General features: G+C 41.4%; 1 protein-coding gene across 27 annotated transcripts in view; it reads left to right on the top strand.

The window, feature by feature from the left end:
• CAMK2D (calcium/calmodulin dependent protein kinase II delta) overlaps positions 1-3,389 on the top strand; it is a 287,936-nt gene extending 284,547 nt beyond the window's left edge. For 17 of the 27 annotated variants that reach the window (XM_067735228.1, XM_067735217.1, XM_067735235.1 and 14 more), the window contains one exon: positions 1,330-3,389. In XM_067735228.1, coding sequence (XP_067591329.1) covers positions 1,330-1,421 — 92 coding nt within the window. In that variant the 3' untranslated portion in view covers positions 1,422-3,389. Of the gene's footprint in view, positions 1-74; positions 171-1,329 lie in introns of all 27 variants that reach the window. The other 10 variants (XM_067735221.1, XM_067735225.1, XM_067735232.1 and 7 more) reach the window with 1 other exon arrangement.
• The last annotated feature ends 9,823 nt before the right edge of the window (positions 3,390-13,212 follow it).

Here is a 13,212-nt window from a genome sequence, read left to right on the forward strand (position 1 = left end):
TGTTTATGGGATAGAGCCTATTTAAGAAAACTTCATTTTATGCCAGGTGGCTTAAATGGGGCTTCTCTTAATAGGCCATCTTGTATTCCAAATGGGAAAGAAAACTTCTCAGGAAGCACCTCTTTGTGGCAAAACATCTAAGGCCTGAAAACCATTCCCATGTGGGTCTTGTAAGTAACACCCTGCTCCATGATACTTTGTGACTGGAGCTAATGACTGAAAAGCTGCATGGCTGTTTTTCCTCCCTTTGAGGATATTTCCTCACATTATTTCAGTGAAAACCATATTTGCATGAGCTCTTGAGTCTAATGGTTGGCACCATTGTGTAGCATAACCCATATTTTCAAGGTACTAAAGTGCTGAGGAGACCCTCCCTTCAGCACATGGATTGTGGCAGGTTTGGAATATCGTGGAGTTCTCACATCAAAAGTCAGTTCTCTCTGGGTCAATTCAGACAACTCTCAATTATCCAGAACTAATTTATATCAGGCTCTAGGCTCTTTTGGAGTCTTACTGTTTTACAAGAGGTTATAGTTCCTGTTCTGCCCTTGGCTAAAGTTAATACCTAGACTAATTGGCTCTGCCTGACTGAGTATAATAGTATTTGACCACGAGGAGGAAGTCAAGCTGAAATTTAAAACAAAGCGAGTAATTCCAGAGGATAATTGGAAGTTGACTGTAATTCAATTCATGCCTGCATTGTTATTTCCTAAGATTTGCTTCTTACCTTGGATTAGAATAATTCAGATACCTGTGGTACTGTTGTGAATTTTTTCCCCATTCAAAGCAAGCACTGAACCTTGTCAGACCTTGGAAGAGGTAGTGCTCCCAGCTGTTGGTTTAAAGAAAGAAGACCTCCAATTAAATAAGAATAATCGTGTTTTCCCTACTTCTGAGGCTGTAAAATTGACTTCGAGGTGTGATTTCCCGCAGAGTCTAAGAATAATGACAGAAGCTAAAGGATGCATTTAAACTTTTCGTCTCTTTCCACCAAATAATGCTATTCATTTATTAATTTGTCTGGTAAACATGAATGCTTGAACTGTATGTTTAGATTTCATCATGTGCTTGCAGCCTGAGTCCGTCTATTTTTAGCTTAGCTCTGTGTGGACAACTTGACAGATTAAAAGTAGAAGATCCATATTAATTGCTTAACATTGTGCATTTTCTCTTTTAATGACTGCAAGCAAAGATCTCTTATACATAGCATTTTCGATCTATTACTTAACTGCTGAGTTATAAAATCGTAGCCTAGCCTAATCTTTGGCAAAGCAATTTGATGCTACTTTGTAAAACAGTTTAATTTATGTCTCCCCTCTCTCCTTTCAGCTAAGTATCAACAGTGCCACTTCTGCATTCTCTGTTCTCACCTGGATGGTAACCCTGGGCCGTCCTCTCCTCCTCTTCATGCATGTTTCTGAGTGCATGAAGTTGTGAAGGTCCTACGTGTAATGCACATGTGATGCATCATCTTGTCATATATTCCTTCCTGTACATTGTTTACACTTCAACTATGGAGATGTTCCATGCAAACTTCAATCACTGTTGGCAAACAATAGGGGGAGGTCAGACAAAATTCCACAATACTCCAAGTACAAACCTACTCATCCGGTTTCTCTGCTTATGCCAAGACTTAACAGACTTCAAAATTATCGTTCTTTGAATGACAGTTTGTAACAGAAATGTAAGTTTTTAAAAACTCTTTGCTGTTCATCTGTTTTAGCTTTTTTGTTTAACAAAAAAAGGGAAAAGAAATTACCTTCAGTTTCCTGGTGTGATCCTGGTTGAAATGGTTGATATTTCACTGAAAGCTGTGTTGCTGTTTAACAATGAAAGGGATTGATACGTGGGCAGAATCACTTATGAATGTGGGAGCGAGAATCGGTGGGTTTGCTACTACCTAAAGTCATGTCTTTTTTGGTCAAACTGTGTAAACTGGAAAAACTCACGTCATTGACGAGTTTGATCACTTTAGGGTATACTTGCACTGTTTTGGTGAAATTTGCTGAATTTTTTGTTCCTTTCTCAAACCTATGCTCTTTTTTCTTCATTTTCTCCTATTTCTTTATTACTTTTGTTTGCTTCCTTTATATTTTTCTGCTTTTCATTCTTTTTTCTCTTTTTGTCTAGTAGTCTGAGAAAAGTGAAATTTGCATAATGAAGGTAAAATAAAAACAGGCCTTTTGGAGGTGGCTAAACTAGTGCTTTGATCATCTTCTGGGCCCATAAAAATGATGTCAAGAAGATTTCAAAAGTTTGTAATTCTGCTCGAGTTTGGACGTAGGGATCCTAACTATGTTGGAGGTATTAGAATTGTTTAAACTTATAATAAAAGCAAGTAGGTTCCTACTGTACCTGCACCACGTCTCACTGATTGGTGCAGTTGCCAGGAGAGTACCAAGCTGGTCGTAGATCAGGATTTTGTGCAAAGGCGCTTCCTTCTGCCTTGCAGGATGCGCGCCTCCTGCGTCATCACTGGCTAGTTTTCTGAAGTTAGAGAGGCCTGCGGGTGTTTTCCATTCTCCTAAGTGTTTGTTTTGAACTCTGTCTCTGTGACTTGCGCTTTTGTAGCTTCTCTCATGTGTCAGAGTAACATTATCTTCCTTCGAGGAGTTAGCATTTTCCTATTTAAAAAAAGGGGGGGGCGGGAGGGATTGTCCCTGTTTTCTCTGTGGTTCTCATTTCTCCTTTGTTTATTCAATTCCTGTGGGGCTTTTTCTCCTCCCTGAAATGCTTTATAGTGCATGGTATCTTCATCAGCGTTATTTTAACAATAGTAATTCACAATCCCCAGAAGCCTATTTTTAAAGCAGAAGCAAAAAAATAAAAACATCAACCCTCCCTCTTTTCTCTCATTTCACCTTTCTGTGTTGATTACTAATCACCTTAGATATTGTTGCTAGTGGATGTATGGTAGATGGATTGAAGCTTTTCTGATAATTATTACACGATTTAAAACAATATATATTTAAAATAAAATAAATATATACAGTAAATGTATTGGGCCATGTTAACCTGCCAATGAGATCTGTGAAAAAATAATGGCCTCATTTTTCCCTTTTTAATTTCTTTTACCTTTTTGTGCAGCAGCTATACGTGGCATACATGTATTTTTTAACAAAATAGGTATAGAGTGTTTTTTTTTTTACACTTTTAGCATGTGGTGTTGAAGTATTATTACTGTAGATCAAGTTTGTCTTCCGCACTAAGACGTGAGGAAATTGTGATTTGTTCTCTCCACCACAATTGAATTACACATTTATTAATTATCTTCTCTCATTTTGAAACACTGCAGTTTACCGTGGGACACTGTATATATTTCTTGCCATAATGGTAAATGACTGATTGATATATTTAAGAGTTAATAAATTTGTGATTTCTGCTGACAATGTGTCCATTTTTATTTTTAAGAGGTACTGTATTTATTTATGCATGTGTGACGCTGGCTAGTGCCAATGGCACTATGTGGTCTCATTAGTCCATAATTTACCTTTGACATAAAGATGAAGCTACTGAACTGAGCTTCCTTCTAAGAACGTACTTGGTGATGCTAATGACAAGTTACTGTGTGCACAAAGTCTGTCTCTCCCAGGGAAATTTTTCTGAGACCAAAGCAGTTAGAACAAGAGTCCTAAAAATTTCTCAATGTGCCTTCCACTCCATCCTTCTCATGGCTGCTAGCTAGATTCCATTTTTAACCCAAATCTGACCAAACCTGTGTTATCTCCAATATATAGGCAAGCGCCTCATCTCCTGCTACCCCTCAACTTGAACTTGAGTGTACAGAAGTACTCAACTTCTTTCAGTTTATTAAAAGCACCACACGTTTATGTTTCTAGAATATTCTTCCCCTACTTCTTCAATCTAATTCTTACTCATTCCTTGAAATTCAATTTAGACTATCATCCCCTCCAGCAAACCTCCCTAGACCATGCTCTAAGCTCACTCTCTCTCTCTCTCTCTCTCTCTCTCTCTCTCTCTCTCTCTCTCAGTACTGACAATACTTTGTGTTCACCTCTTCCGCCAACCACATTGTTTTGGAAATACATCTTTGTGTGTTCTCTACTGGAGTAATGCCTCTCTAGGCAAGAACTGTGTGTTTGTATCCGTGGCTCCATATAAGAGCCAGGAAGGGAGACGTTGTTTGTTAGTAGTTGCTGAACCATGGCCAAACCATAAATGGGAAACTCACAGTGCAGTCGGAGTCCTGGGTTTATTGTTCGGTTCTGTCGTTGTTGTCTTTGACACTCTGAGCAATTTGCCTCTTCCCTCTGAACCTTCGTTTTCGTGTTATAAAATGAGAAGAAAAAAAACAATAAGGATATTGTGAAGGTTAGGAATAATAGGTACAGAGTACCTAGAATAATGTTTGGTGGTAAATATTAAATGGTTGCAGCTCTAACTGTTCTAATCACTGATAGTAATACTCCCAATGTTCTAGTTATTCCTTACTCAGAAGCGTATAGAACTCTTGTTTTGATATGAGCTGCCCTGTTTAGGTAGATTTACTGATATTGCTAAGGATATACTCATATTCAAATGTCTCAGCAGCAAAATGAGGAATAGCGAGGTAGTAATCTAGCCGAAAGTAGGGAAAATGAAATGGAGTAAATCAGTATATTCTAGGGAAATTCAAGGAATCTTAGCCTAAAGTAACAGAAATTTTGAATCTCTGTAAATAAAAACTATATATAATGTAAGGGTGAACACAGAAAGCACAACCTTTGAGTGATTTCATTAAATAAAATTCTACTGGCTTCTACAAATGTTTCAGTTTCCATGGTCTCCTTTGTCAGATGAAAGTGAGAATATATATTTATTTTAAAAAAAAAGATACTGAATATCAGCACACTAAACCATGTGTCCGTGACCGGAACAATAAGCAGTCATAAACCACCTTGGCCCGAGAGAGCAGCACGAAGTATTTACGGTACTTCTGCTTTTCTGTCAAATAAAACAATTCTCAAAATAAGCTGAAATGTTCTCCTGAGGACCCGGCTTCTGACTTCACAGCAAGAAATAAAGCCATCTCTGCATCTCTGTCTACGCAGCACCTGGCCTTCTCTCCCGTTGCTGTGGAAATAGTTTGTGCACCTGGCAGAGGCCGACACCCTTCCCCTTCACACCTGCTGGCAGGCATCGCAAGTCTCCCTGCTGCACCCCGTCATCATAAATCGCTTCCTCTACACTAGACATCCCCGCCAACGCCCCGTTTCTTTCCTTCATGTCCAGACTCCTTGAAAGGCCTGCATGCGCTTGCTGTCTGCCACCTGTCTCCTCCTGTCCCCTTAAGCCCACCCTCACGAATCCACAAAGCAGGTTCTCCCAAAGTCACCGATGACCACCGTGTCATTCATGCCAGGGACCAATGTTCAGTGTTCATTTTACCTGCTCTCAGCAGCATTTGACACAGCTTCCTGTCTCAATCTTGAAACATTTTTCTCTTGTCCTTCAGACAATACACTTGCCCAACTTTCTTCCTACCGTTCTAGATGCTTCTTCCCAATCTCTACCTGGTCCCTTTTCAACAGCCTGGCTTTTAAATTTTGGAACGCTTCTAGTTTTTCTATATTCACTCACTCCCAGGATAATTACACCCAATCTCAATGACTTTAAATTATGTTAATGACTCTCAGATACGTCGTTATCTCCAGCCTGGATCACTCTCTTAAACTCCAAACATGTAGATCCAACTGCCTACCTAAAATCTACCTTGCAGATCTACTAGGCATCCCAAAATGTCCAAAGCCGAGCTTTTAATCGGCTGTGCCAAAACCTCCCCTTACAGCTGTTTCCATATCTCAAGAATTGGCAATTTAACTCTTCCTCTGATCAGGCCAGAAATCTTGGTCTCTCTCTTAATTCCTCTATTTGAAATCCCGTCATTTTTACCTCCAAATTATAACCAGAATCTGACCACTTCTGACAATGGCTTCTGCTACCTCCCTTGGGCCAAATCACCTTCGTGTTCTCTATACTATTGGAATAGGCCCCTAATTGGATTCTCAGCTACTCTTCTCTCTCTTCTGTTTACTCTTGATGTAGCAGCTAGAAATGAGCCTGTTAAAATAGAAGTCAAAGCATGTCACTTCTCTGCACAAAACCCTCCAGTAGTTCCCCTTATCACTCAGAGTGAAAACCAAAGTCCTGAGAGTGGCCTTTGAGGCTGTACCTGATACTGCTCCCTGTTACCTTTACGGATGCTCCCACCTCAGGGCCTTTGCACTTGCCTTTTCCTGTGTTGAAACACTCTTCCTCAGAGATCCAGTGGCTGTCTCCTTCACTTACTTATTTGTTTGCAAAATATAGTCACTTTCTCAGTAAAGCCTTCCCTGACCATCTTATCCAAGACTTCAGACCTAACTCTCCTACAGGACACTTCATATCCTCCTTCCCCAATTTTTTTTTTTCTCCTTACAATGACTATTTAACATATGGTTTCCTCATTTTATCTATTTTATGAGGGTGGAAATTTTTGTCTTTCTTGTTCATGATACATTCCCCGCTCGTAGAACTGTGTTAGTAGGTGATTAATAATTTGTAGTTGAACAAATAAGTTAATGAATTGCTCTCCTCTTTTACAGTTAGAAAAGCTGAGGCTCCCAGCCCATATATGAGTTGCCTCAGAGTAACGCCAAGGGTTGTAAACTGCCTACATCATAATTACTTGAAGAAAGAAAAAAAAAACTTTACTATAAAGAATAAACTTTCAGCATCAATGTACAAATTTGGAACTTTTTTAGGCTGCAAGGAACAGAAAACAATTCCAAATAGCTTAACAAGGAAGATACATTATTTCACAGAACGAGAGATGGATGAATTAGTTCTAGGGTTGATAAACAATCTGGATAAACAACCTGATAAATTCAGTGACAACAACATAAACATTTTTCAGCTTGCCCTTCCAAGGGTATAAACTTTATAATCCAGTTTAAAAGACCTCACGGTCCCAAAATACATGACATGGCTTCTAGTGACACATCCGGACAGGACAACATCCAATGGAAGGTTGGATTGCTCTCTCCCTCCTCTACCTGCCACCCCTCACCCCCCAGCAAAGAAATATTTCTTAGGTCACATGCCTTACCCAGTTCAGCTTAGACTGATAAGGACCTGCTCCAGGGCTAGGGGTGGGCTATTTCCCCTTAGACTATGGGTGTCTACGGAAGGGAGGAGACCTGCACAGAGACTGGATCAAACTTTCAAAAAGTTTAGGAACAAATATTGTCGTATAACAAATACATTGGGAATGTCAAAAAAAGTCTTTGTTTTTATCGACCCCTTTAAAGCTGCTATTCTATGCATGTAATGAGAATGGTGGAAAAAAAAAGGAAAATGAATCGTTATCTCCTCCAAACTACATCTCATCCACAGAAGCCTCTCTCTTGTTATATTCCTGATGTGCCCAGTGAATTCAGTGCTAGAGAATTCTCCCCCCACAGAACTCTTCGGGAGTAGGAAAGTTTAGTCATTTCACTCCACTGGAAGTTCTTCCAAGAACTCCAGTCCCCCAAAAAGGGCCCATTTAAGCCCTCCAGACACCCTGCCCAAACTTCAGTGAAAACCTCGGGAAAAAAAAAAAAGTAAAGAACACTTCGTGCCTGAAACCACATTTAGTGATCAATTTCCTCAGTGCTGTTTTTCTTTCTTTATCACTTTAAATATGTAAAGTAGGAAAGTGGGGTGTCAAGCCCGGGGGAGTATAACAACTAAGTAAACATCAGAGACCTTATTCACCATCCACCCACTGGATTCTGCTCCACAAAGTGAACAAAAGAACAGGCAGTTCATCTCTAGAACCTGTTCCTGCGGGGTCTGAAGCAACAGTTTGCTGTTGTGTGGGAAGAACTGATTTGTGATTACATGGTATGTGTCCAATGCTCTCTTTGTATCACAGTCGCAAATATAGGCGACTCAGAGGCAACTTCCACCGAAGATGGGGTTGGTCACCACAGTCTTTCTTCCAAAAGCCTTAATTCTCAGACTTTACCTTCCTCTCATATTTGCTGTTTGAATATATTCATAAGCACCTCTTCACCCCCAAACAAAAGAACTAGATTCCCTATTACTCAAACTATGAGGGAGGGGCTCCCTCTAGGGTGCGGGGCTAAGAGGACAAATTTGAAAAGTGACCATTGATCTCACGCTCCCGCCTCCCCTCATTCAGTTTGTAAGAAAATTAGCTCATCCACCTTGAGACCACTCTGCTAAAAGATGAAACGCTGAATATACACAGGCATAAGCTTACATATATATGAAAAGACAGGGAGAACGAAGCGCTTTGGGATGGCAGACAGGCACCGGGCTGGCAATGGAACGTGATGAGTGGGAAAGACAAAACAAAACTAAATACCCTCACAGGCAGGCAACAAGAACAGAAGGAAACACTGACCGAGTACCTACTCTGTCACAGGCTCACTGATAAAAATTGTCCCAGGAGAGGGCCCCTTGCCAGGAGATGGCCGCTATGGGCGTCTACCTTGTTCCTAAACTGGCTGCCCTGCTCTCTGACTCATGCTAAGGCCACCAAACTCCTTAAAATTTACACAGGTAAACATATCTCACACTCGGTAGACGTCAAGAAAGCGGTCTCTCACCACCCAATCTGTTACCATTCCCTAAGAGCCGTCCCCAGGGTTTGAGGCATGGAGGCTGCGGAAGCCTCCCTGCCTTGTACTGTTTCCCCCTGAACAACGCAGGTCTGAAGAGCACGGATCCACTTACATGTGGATTTTTTTCAGGAGTAAACATGACACCACTGCAGGATCCTGGCTGCTGGAATCCTCAGATGCAGAACTGCCGATATGGAGGAACCGTGTATATGGGGAAAGCTGACTATAAATTATGCAAGGATTTCCGACTGCGTGGAGAGTTAGCATCCCTAACGTCCGTGTTGTTCAAGGGTCAACTGTATAATGTTTCCTATATGATTTCTACGCTGATTCAATGATGCCACTTGGCAGGAAAGAAGGAAAGAGGGAGTGAAAAGAAAGAGGGATTATGAAGTTCCAGGTCCCAGCAGCCTGAAACCTCAAGTTTCTCTTTTGAGTTAATCCCACCTTTGTGCTCCACATTCACTCTTTTTTTCTTTTTTGTTTTTAACATATCTGTTAAAAGCATGAATACACACACCCTCCCAAGAACAAACACTAATTCTTCCAAGACAGAAAGTGATAAAAGAAATTTTCACATATTGAGATATGGAGAAGTCGTTATGGCTTATACATGAGTTAACTTCCGTTTGATGCTAACTAAAACAGCCTGTTTGTGGCCTATCAAACATACACCATACATCTGCTTTAATTATTAGAGAAAAAGACACAATGACCGTAAGTAAAGAATATCCATGTTGGACTTCCCTGGTGGCGCAGTGGTTAAAAATCCACCTGTCAATGCAGGGGACATGGTTTTGATCCCTTGTCCAGGAAGATCCCACATGCCACAGAGCAGCCAAGCCCATGCACCACAACTACTGAGCCTGTGCTCTAGAACCCGTGTGCCACAACTACTGAAGCCTGCGCGCCACAACTACTGAAGCCACGCACCTAGAGCCTATGCTCTGCAACAAGAGAAGCCACCACAATGAGAAGCCCGCGCATCGCAATGAAGAGTAGTCCCCGCTTGCTAGAACTAGAGAAAGCCCATGCACAGAAGACCCAACGCAGCCAAAAATTAATAAATAAGTAAATAAATAAATTTGTTTTTTTAAAAAGTCCATGTTAAAAAACAAAGATTAAGGGCTTCCCTGGTGGTGCAGTGGTTAAGAGTCCGCCTGCTGATGCAGGGGACACGGGTTCGTGCCCCGGTCCAGGAAGATCCCACATGCCGCGGAGCGGCTGGGCCCGTGAGCCATGGTCGCTGAGCCTGCGCATCCGGAGCCTGTGCTCCGCAACGGGAGAGGCCACAACAGTGAGAGGCCCGTGTACCAAAAAAAAAACAAAAAAACCCCAAAGATTAAGTGCCTCTCTTCCTGGCATGCCAGTGCTGGTTATCCTTTGATGATAATACTCCCTTCCCAGGTGAAAGGCCATGCTAACTTGCTATGTACATGATGTACTGTTCTTTTTTTGTTTTTTTGAAACTTTGAGGTAAGGTAACCCTGATGTGTTTAGTGTTCTTTTCTTTGTTCTGACAAGATATAATACTGTGCTGAAAACTCCTCTACTCCAGAGCAGTTTCTCAGAGTAATCCGGGAAGTGGGCTTCCAAGCTAGTCCTCAGTTTGGCTCAAATAAAACTCTTTTCTATTCTTATTATAGATTGTTTATTGATTATTTTCATTGACAAAAGGAAACACATTGCTAGTTGCCTCATGATCACCAATAGCCTTTCTCATTCTTAACAGATTTGGTTTCTTTCCTACTTCTCCTCCAAGCTTACTAGAAAAATGACACAGCCCTGTTACCTTTACTGATTATTTCATAAGAGAGGCTTGAAATGCTGAGGATCTTTTGTTTTTATCATTCTTCATCTACAGGAAGGAAAAACTCGCTGTTCAGTTCTCCCAATTACAGACATAAAACAAAAATAAGATGATACTATATGTTTCCTTATATAAGTTGTTTTTTTCACTTGCTAGCATATAATAAACAAATTTCATTTCAATATGCTCCTAGGGCTTCCCTGGTGGTGCAGTGGTTGAGAGTCCGCCTGCCGATGCAGGGGACACGGGTTCATGCCCCGGTCTGGGAAGATCCCACATGCCGCGGAGCGGCTGGGCCCGTGAGCCATGGCCGCTGAGCCTGCGCATCGGAGCCTGTGCTCCGCAATGAGAGAGGCCACAACAGTGAGAGGCCCGCGTACCGCAAAAAAAAACTAAAAACAACAAAAAAACAATACGCTCCTATACCATTACTTTTAGTAACCTCATACTAAACTATGTATCCAAATGATATACCATTACTTATTTAACCAATTCTCTATTGGTGAACATGCATGTTTCTTTTTACTTTTATTCTATCAACAATAAGTAATGAACATCCTTGTAGCTAACTTTTTGCACAGATCCTTGATTATTTCCTTAGAGAAATTACCAGAGAAGAAAATACTGAGTCATCCATTTAATCTTAGCCTCACAAAAACAGTTATGATTTATAGGGAAGAAATTATCAGAGAGGGGAGGAAACAAGATGGCAGAGTAGAAGGACGTGGTCTCACTCCCTCTTGCGAGAACACCAGAATCACAACTAGCTGCTGGACAATCATCGACAGGAAGACACGGGAACTCACCAAAAAAGATACCCCACATCAAAAGACAAAGGAGAAGCCACAATGAGAAGGTAGGAGGGACGCAATCACAGTACAATCAAATCCCATAACTGGTGGGTGGGTGATTCACAGACTGGAGAACACTCATACCACAGAAGTCCACCCACTGGAGTAAAGGTTCAGAGCCCCACGTCAGGTTTCCCAACCTGGGGTCTGGCAACGGGAGGAGGAATTCATAGAGAATCAGACTTTGAAGCCTCGTGGGAATTGATTGCAGGACTTTGACAGGACTGGGGGAAACAGAGACTTCACTCTTGGAGGGCACACACAAAATAGTGTGCACATTGGGACACAGGGGAAGGAGCAGTGACCCCAGGGGAGACTGAACCAGACCTACCTGCTAGTGTTGGAGGGTCTCCTGCAGAGGCGGGGTGTGGTTGTGGCTCACTGTGGGGACAAGGACACTGGCAGCAGAAGTTCTTTAAAGTCCTCCTTGGCGTGAGTCCCTCCAGAGTCTGTCATTAGCCCCACCAAAGAGCCCAGGTAGGCTCCAGTGTTGGGGTGACTCAGGCAAAACAACCACCAGGAAGGGAACCCAGCCCCACCCATCAACAGTCAAGCAGATTAAACTTTTACTGAGCTCTGCTAACCAGAGCAGCTATCAGCTCTACCCACCACCACTCCCTCCCATCAGGAAACTTACACAAGCCTCTTAGGTAGCCTCATCCACCAGAGGGCAGACAACAGAAGCAAGAAGAACTACAATCCCGCAGCCTGTGGAACAAAAACCACATTCACAGAAAGATAGACAAGATGAAAAGGCAGAGGGCTATGTACCAGATGAAGGAACAAGATAAAACCCCAGAAAAATAACTAAATGAAGTGGAGATAGGCAACCTTCCAGGAAAAGATTTCAGAATAAAGATAGTGAAGATGATCCAGGACCTCGGATAAAGAATGGAGGAAAAGATCGAGAAGATGCAAGAAATGTTTAACAAAGACCTAAAGAATTAACAAACAGACAGACAGAGATGAACAATACAATAACTGAGATGAAAACTACACTAGAAGGAATCAATAGCAGAATAACTGAGGCAGAAGAACGGGTAAGAGACCTGGAAGACAGAAAGGTGGAATTCACTGCCATGGAACAGAATAAAGAAAAAAGAATGAAAAGAAATGAAGACAGCCTAAGAGACCTCTGGGATAACATTAAACACAACAACATTCGCATTATAAGGGTCACAAAAAGAGAAGAGAGAGAGAAAAGACGCAAGAAAATATTTGAAGAGATTATAGTCGAAAACTTCCCTAACATGGGAAAGGAAATAGCCACCCAAGTCCAGGAAGTGCAGCAAGTCCCATACAGGATAAACCCAAGGAGAAACATGCCAAAACACATAGCAATCAAATTGGCAAAAATTAAGGGCAAAGAAGAATTATTGAAAGCAGCAAGGGAAAAATGAAAAATAACATACAAGGGAACTCCCATAAGGTTAACAGCTGATTTCTCAGCAGAAACTCTACAAGCCAGAAGGGAGTGGCATGATATACTTAAAGTGATGAAAGGGAAGAACCTTCAACCAAGATTACTTTCGCCAGCAAGGATATCATTCAGATTCGATGGAGAAATCAAAAGCTTTACAGACAAGCAAAAGTTAAGAGAATTCAGCACCACCAAACCAGCTCTACAACAAATGCTAAAGGAAGTTCTCTAAGTGGGAAACACAAGAGAAGGAAAGGATCTACAAAAACAAACCCAAAACAATTAAAAAAATGGTCATAGGAACATACATATCAATAATTACCTTAAACGTGAATGGATTAAATGCTCCAACCAAATGACACAGGCTTGCTAAATGGATAGAAAAACAAGACCCATATATATGCTGTCTACAAGAGACCCACTTCAGACCTAGGGACACATACAGACTGAAATTGAGGGTATGGAAAAAGATATTCCATGCAAAAGGAAATCAAAAGAAAGCTGGAGTAGCTATACTCA

Source organism: Pseudorca crassidens, chromosome 4 (genome assembly GCF_039906515.1).
Source record: "Pseudorca crassidens isolate mPseCra1 chromosome 4, mPseCra1.hap1, whole genome shotgun sequence".
Lineage (NCBI taxonomy): Eukaryota > Metazoa > Chordata > Mammalia > Artiodactyla > Delphinidae > Pseudorca > Pseudorca crassidens.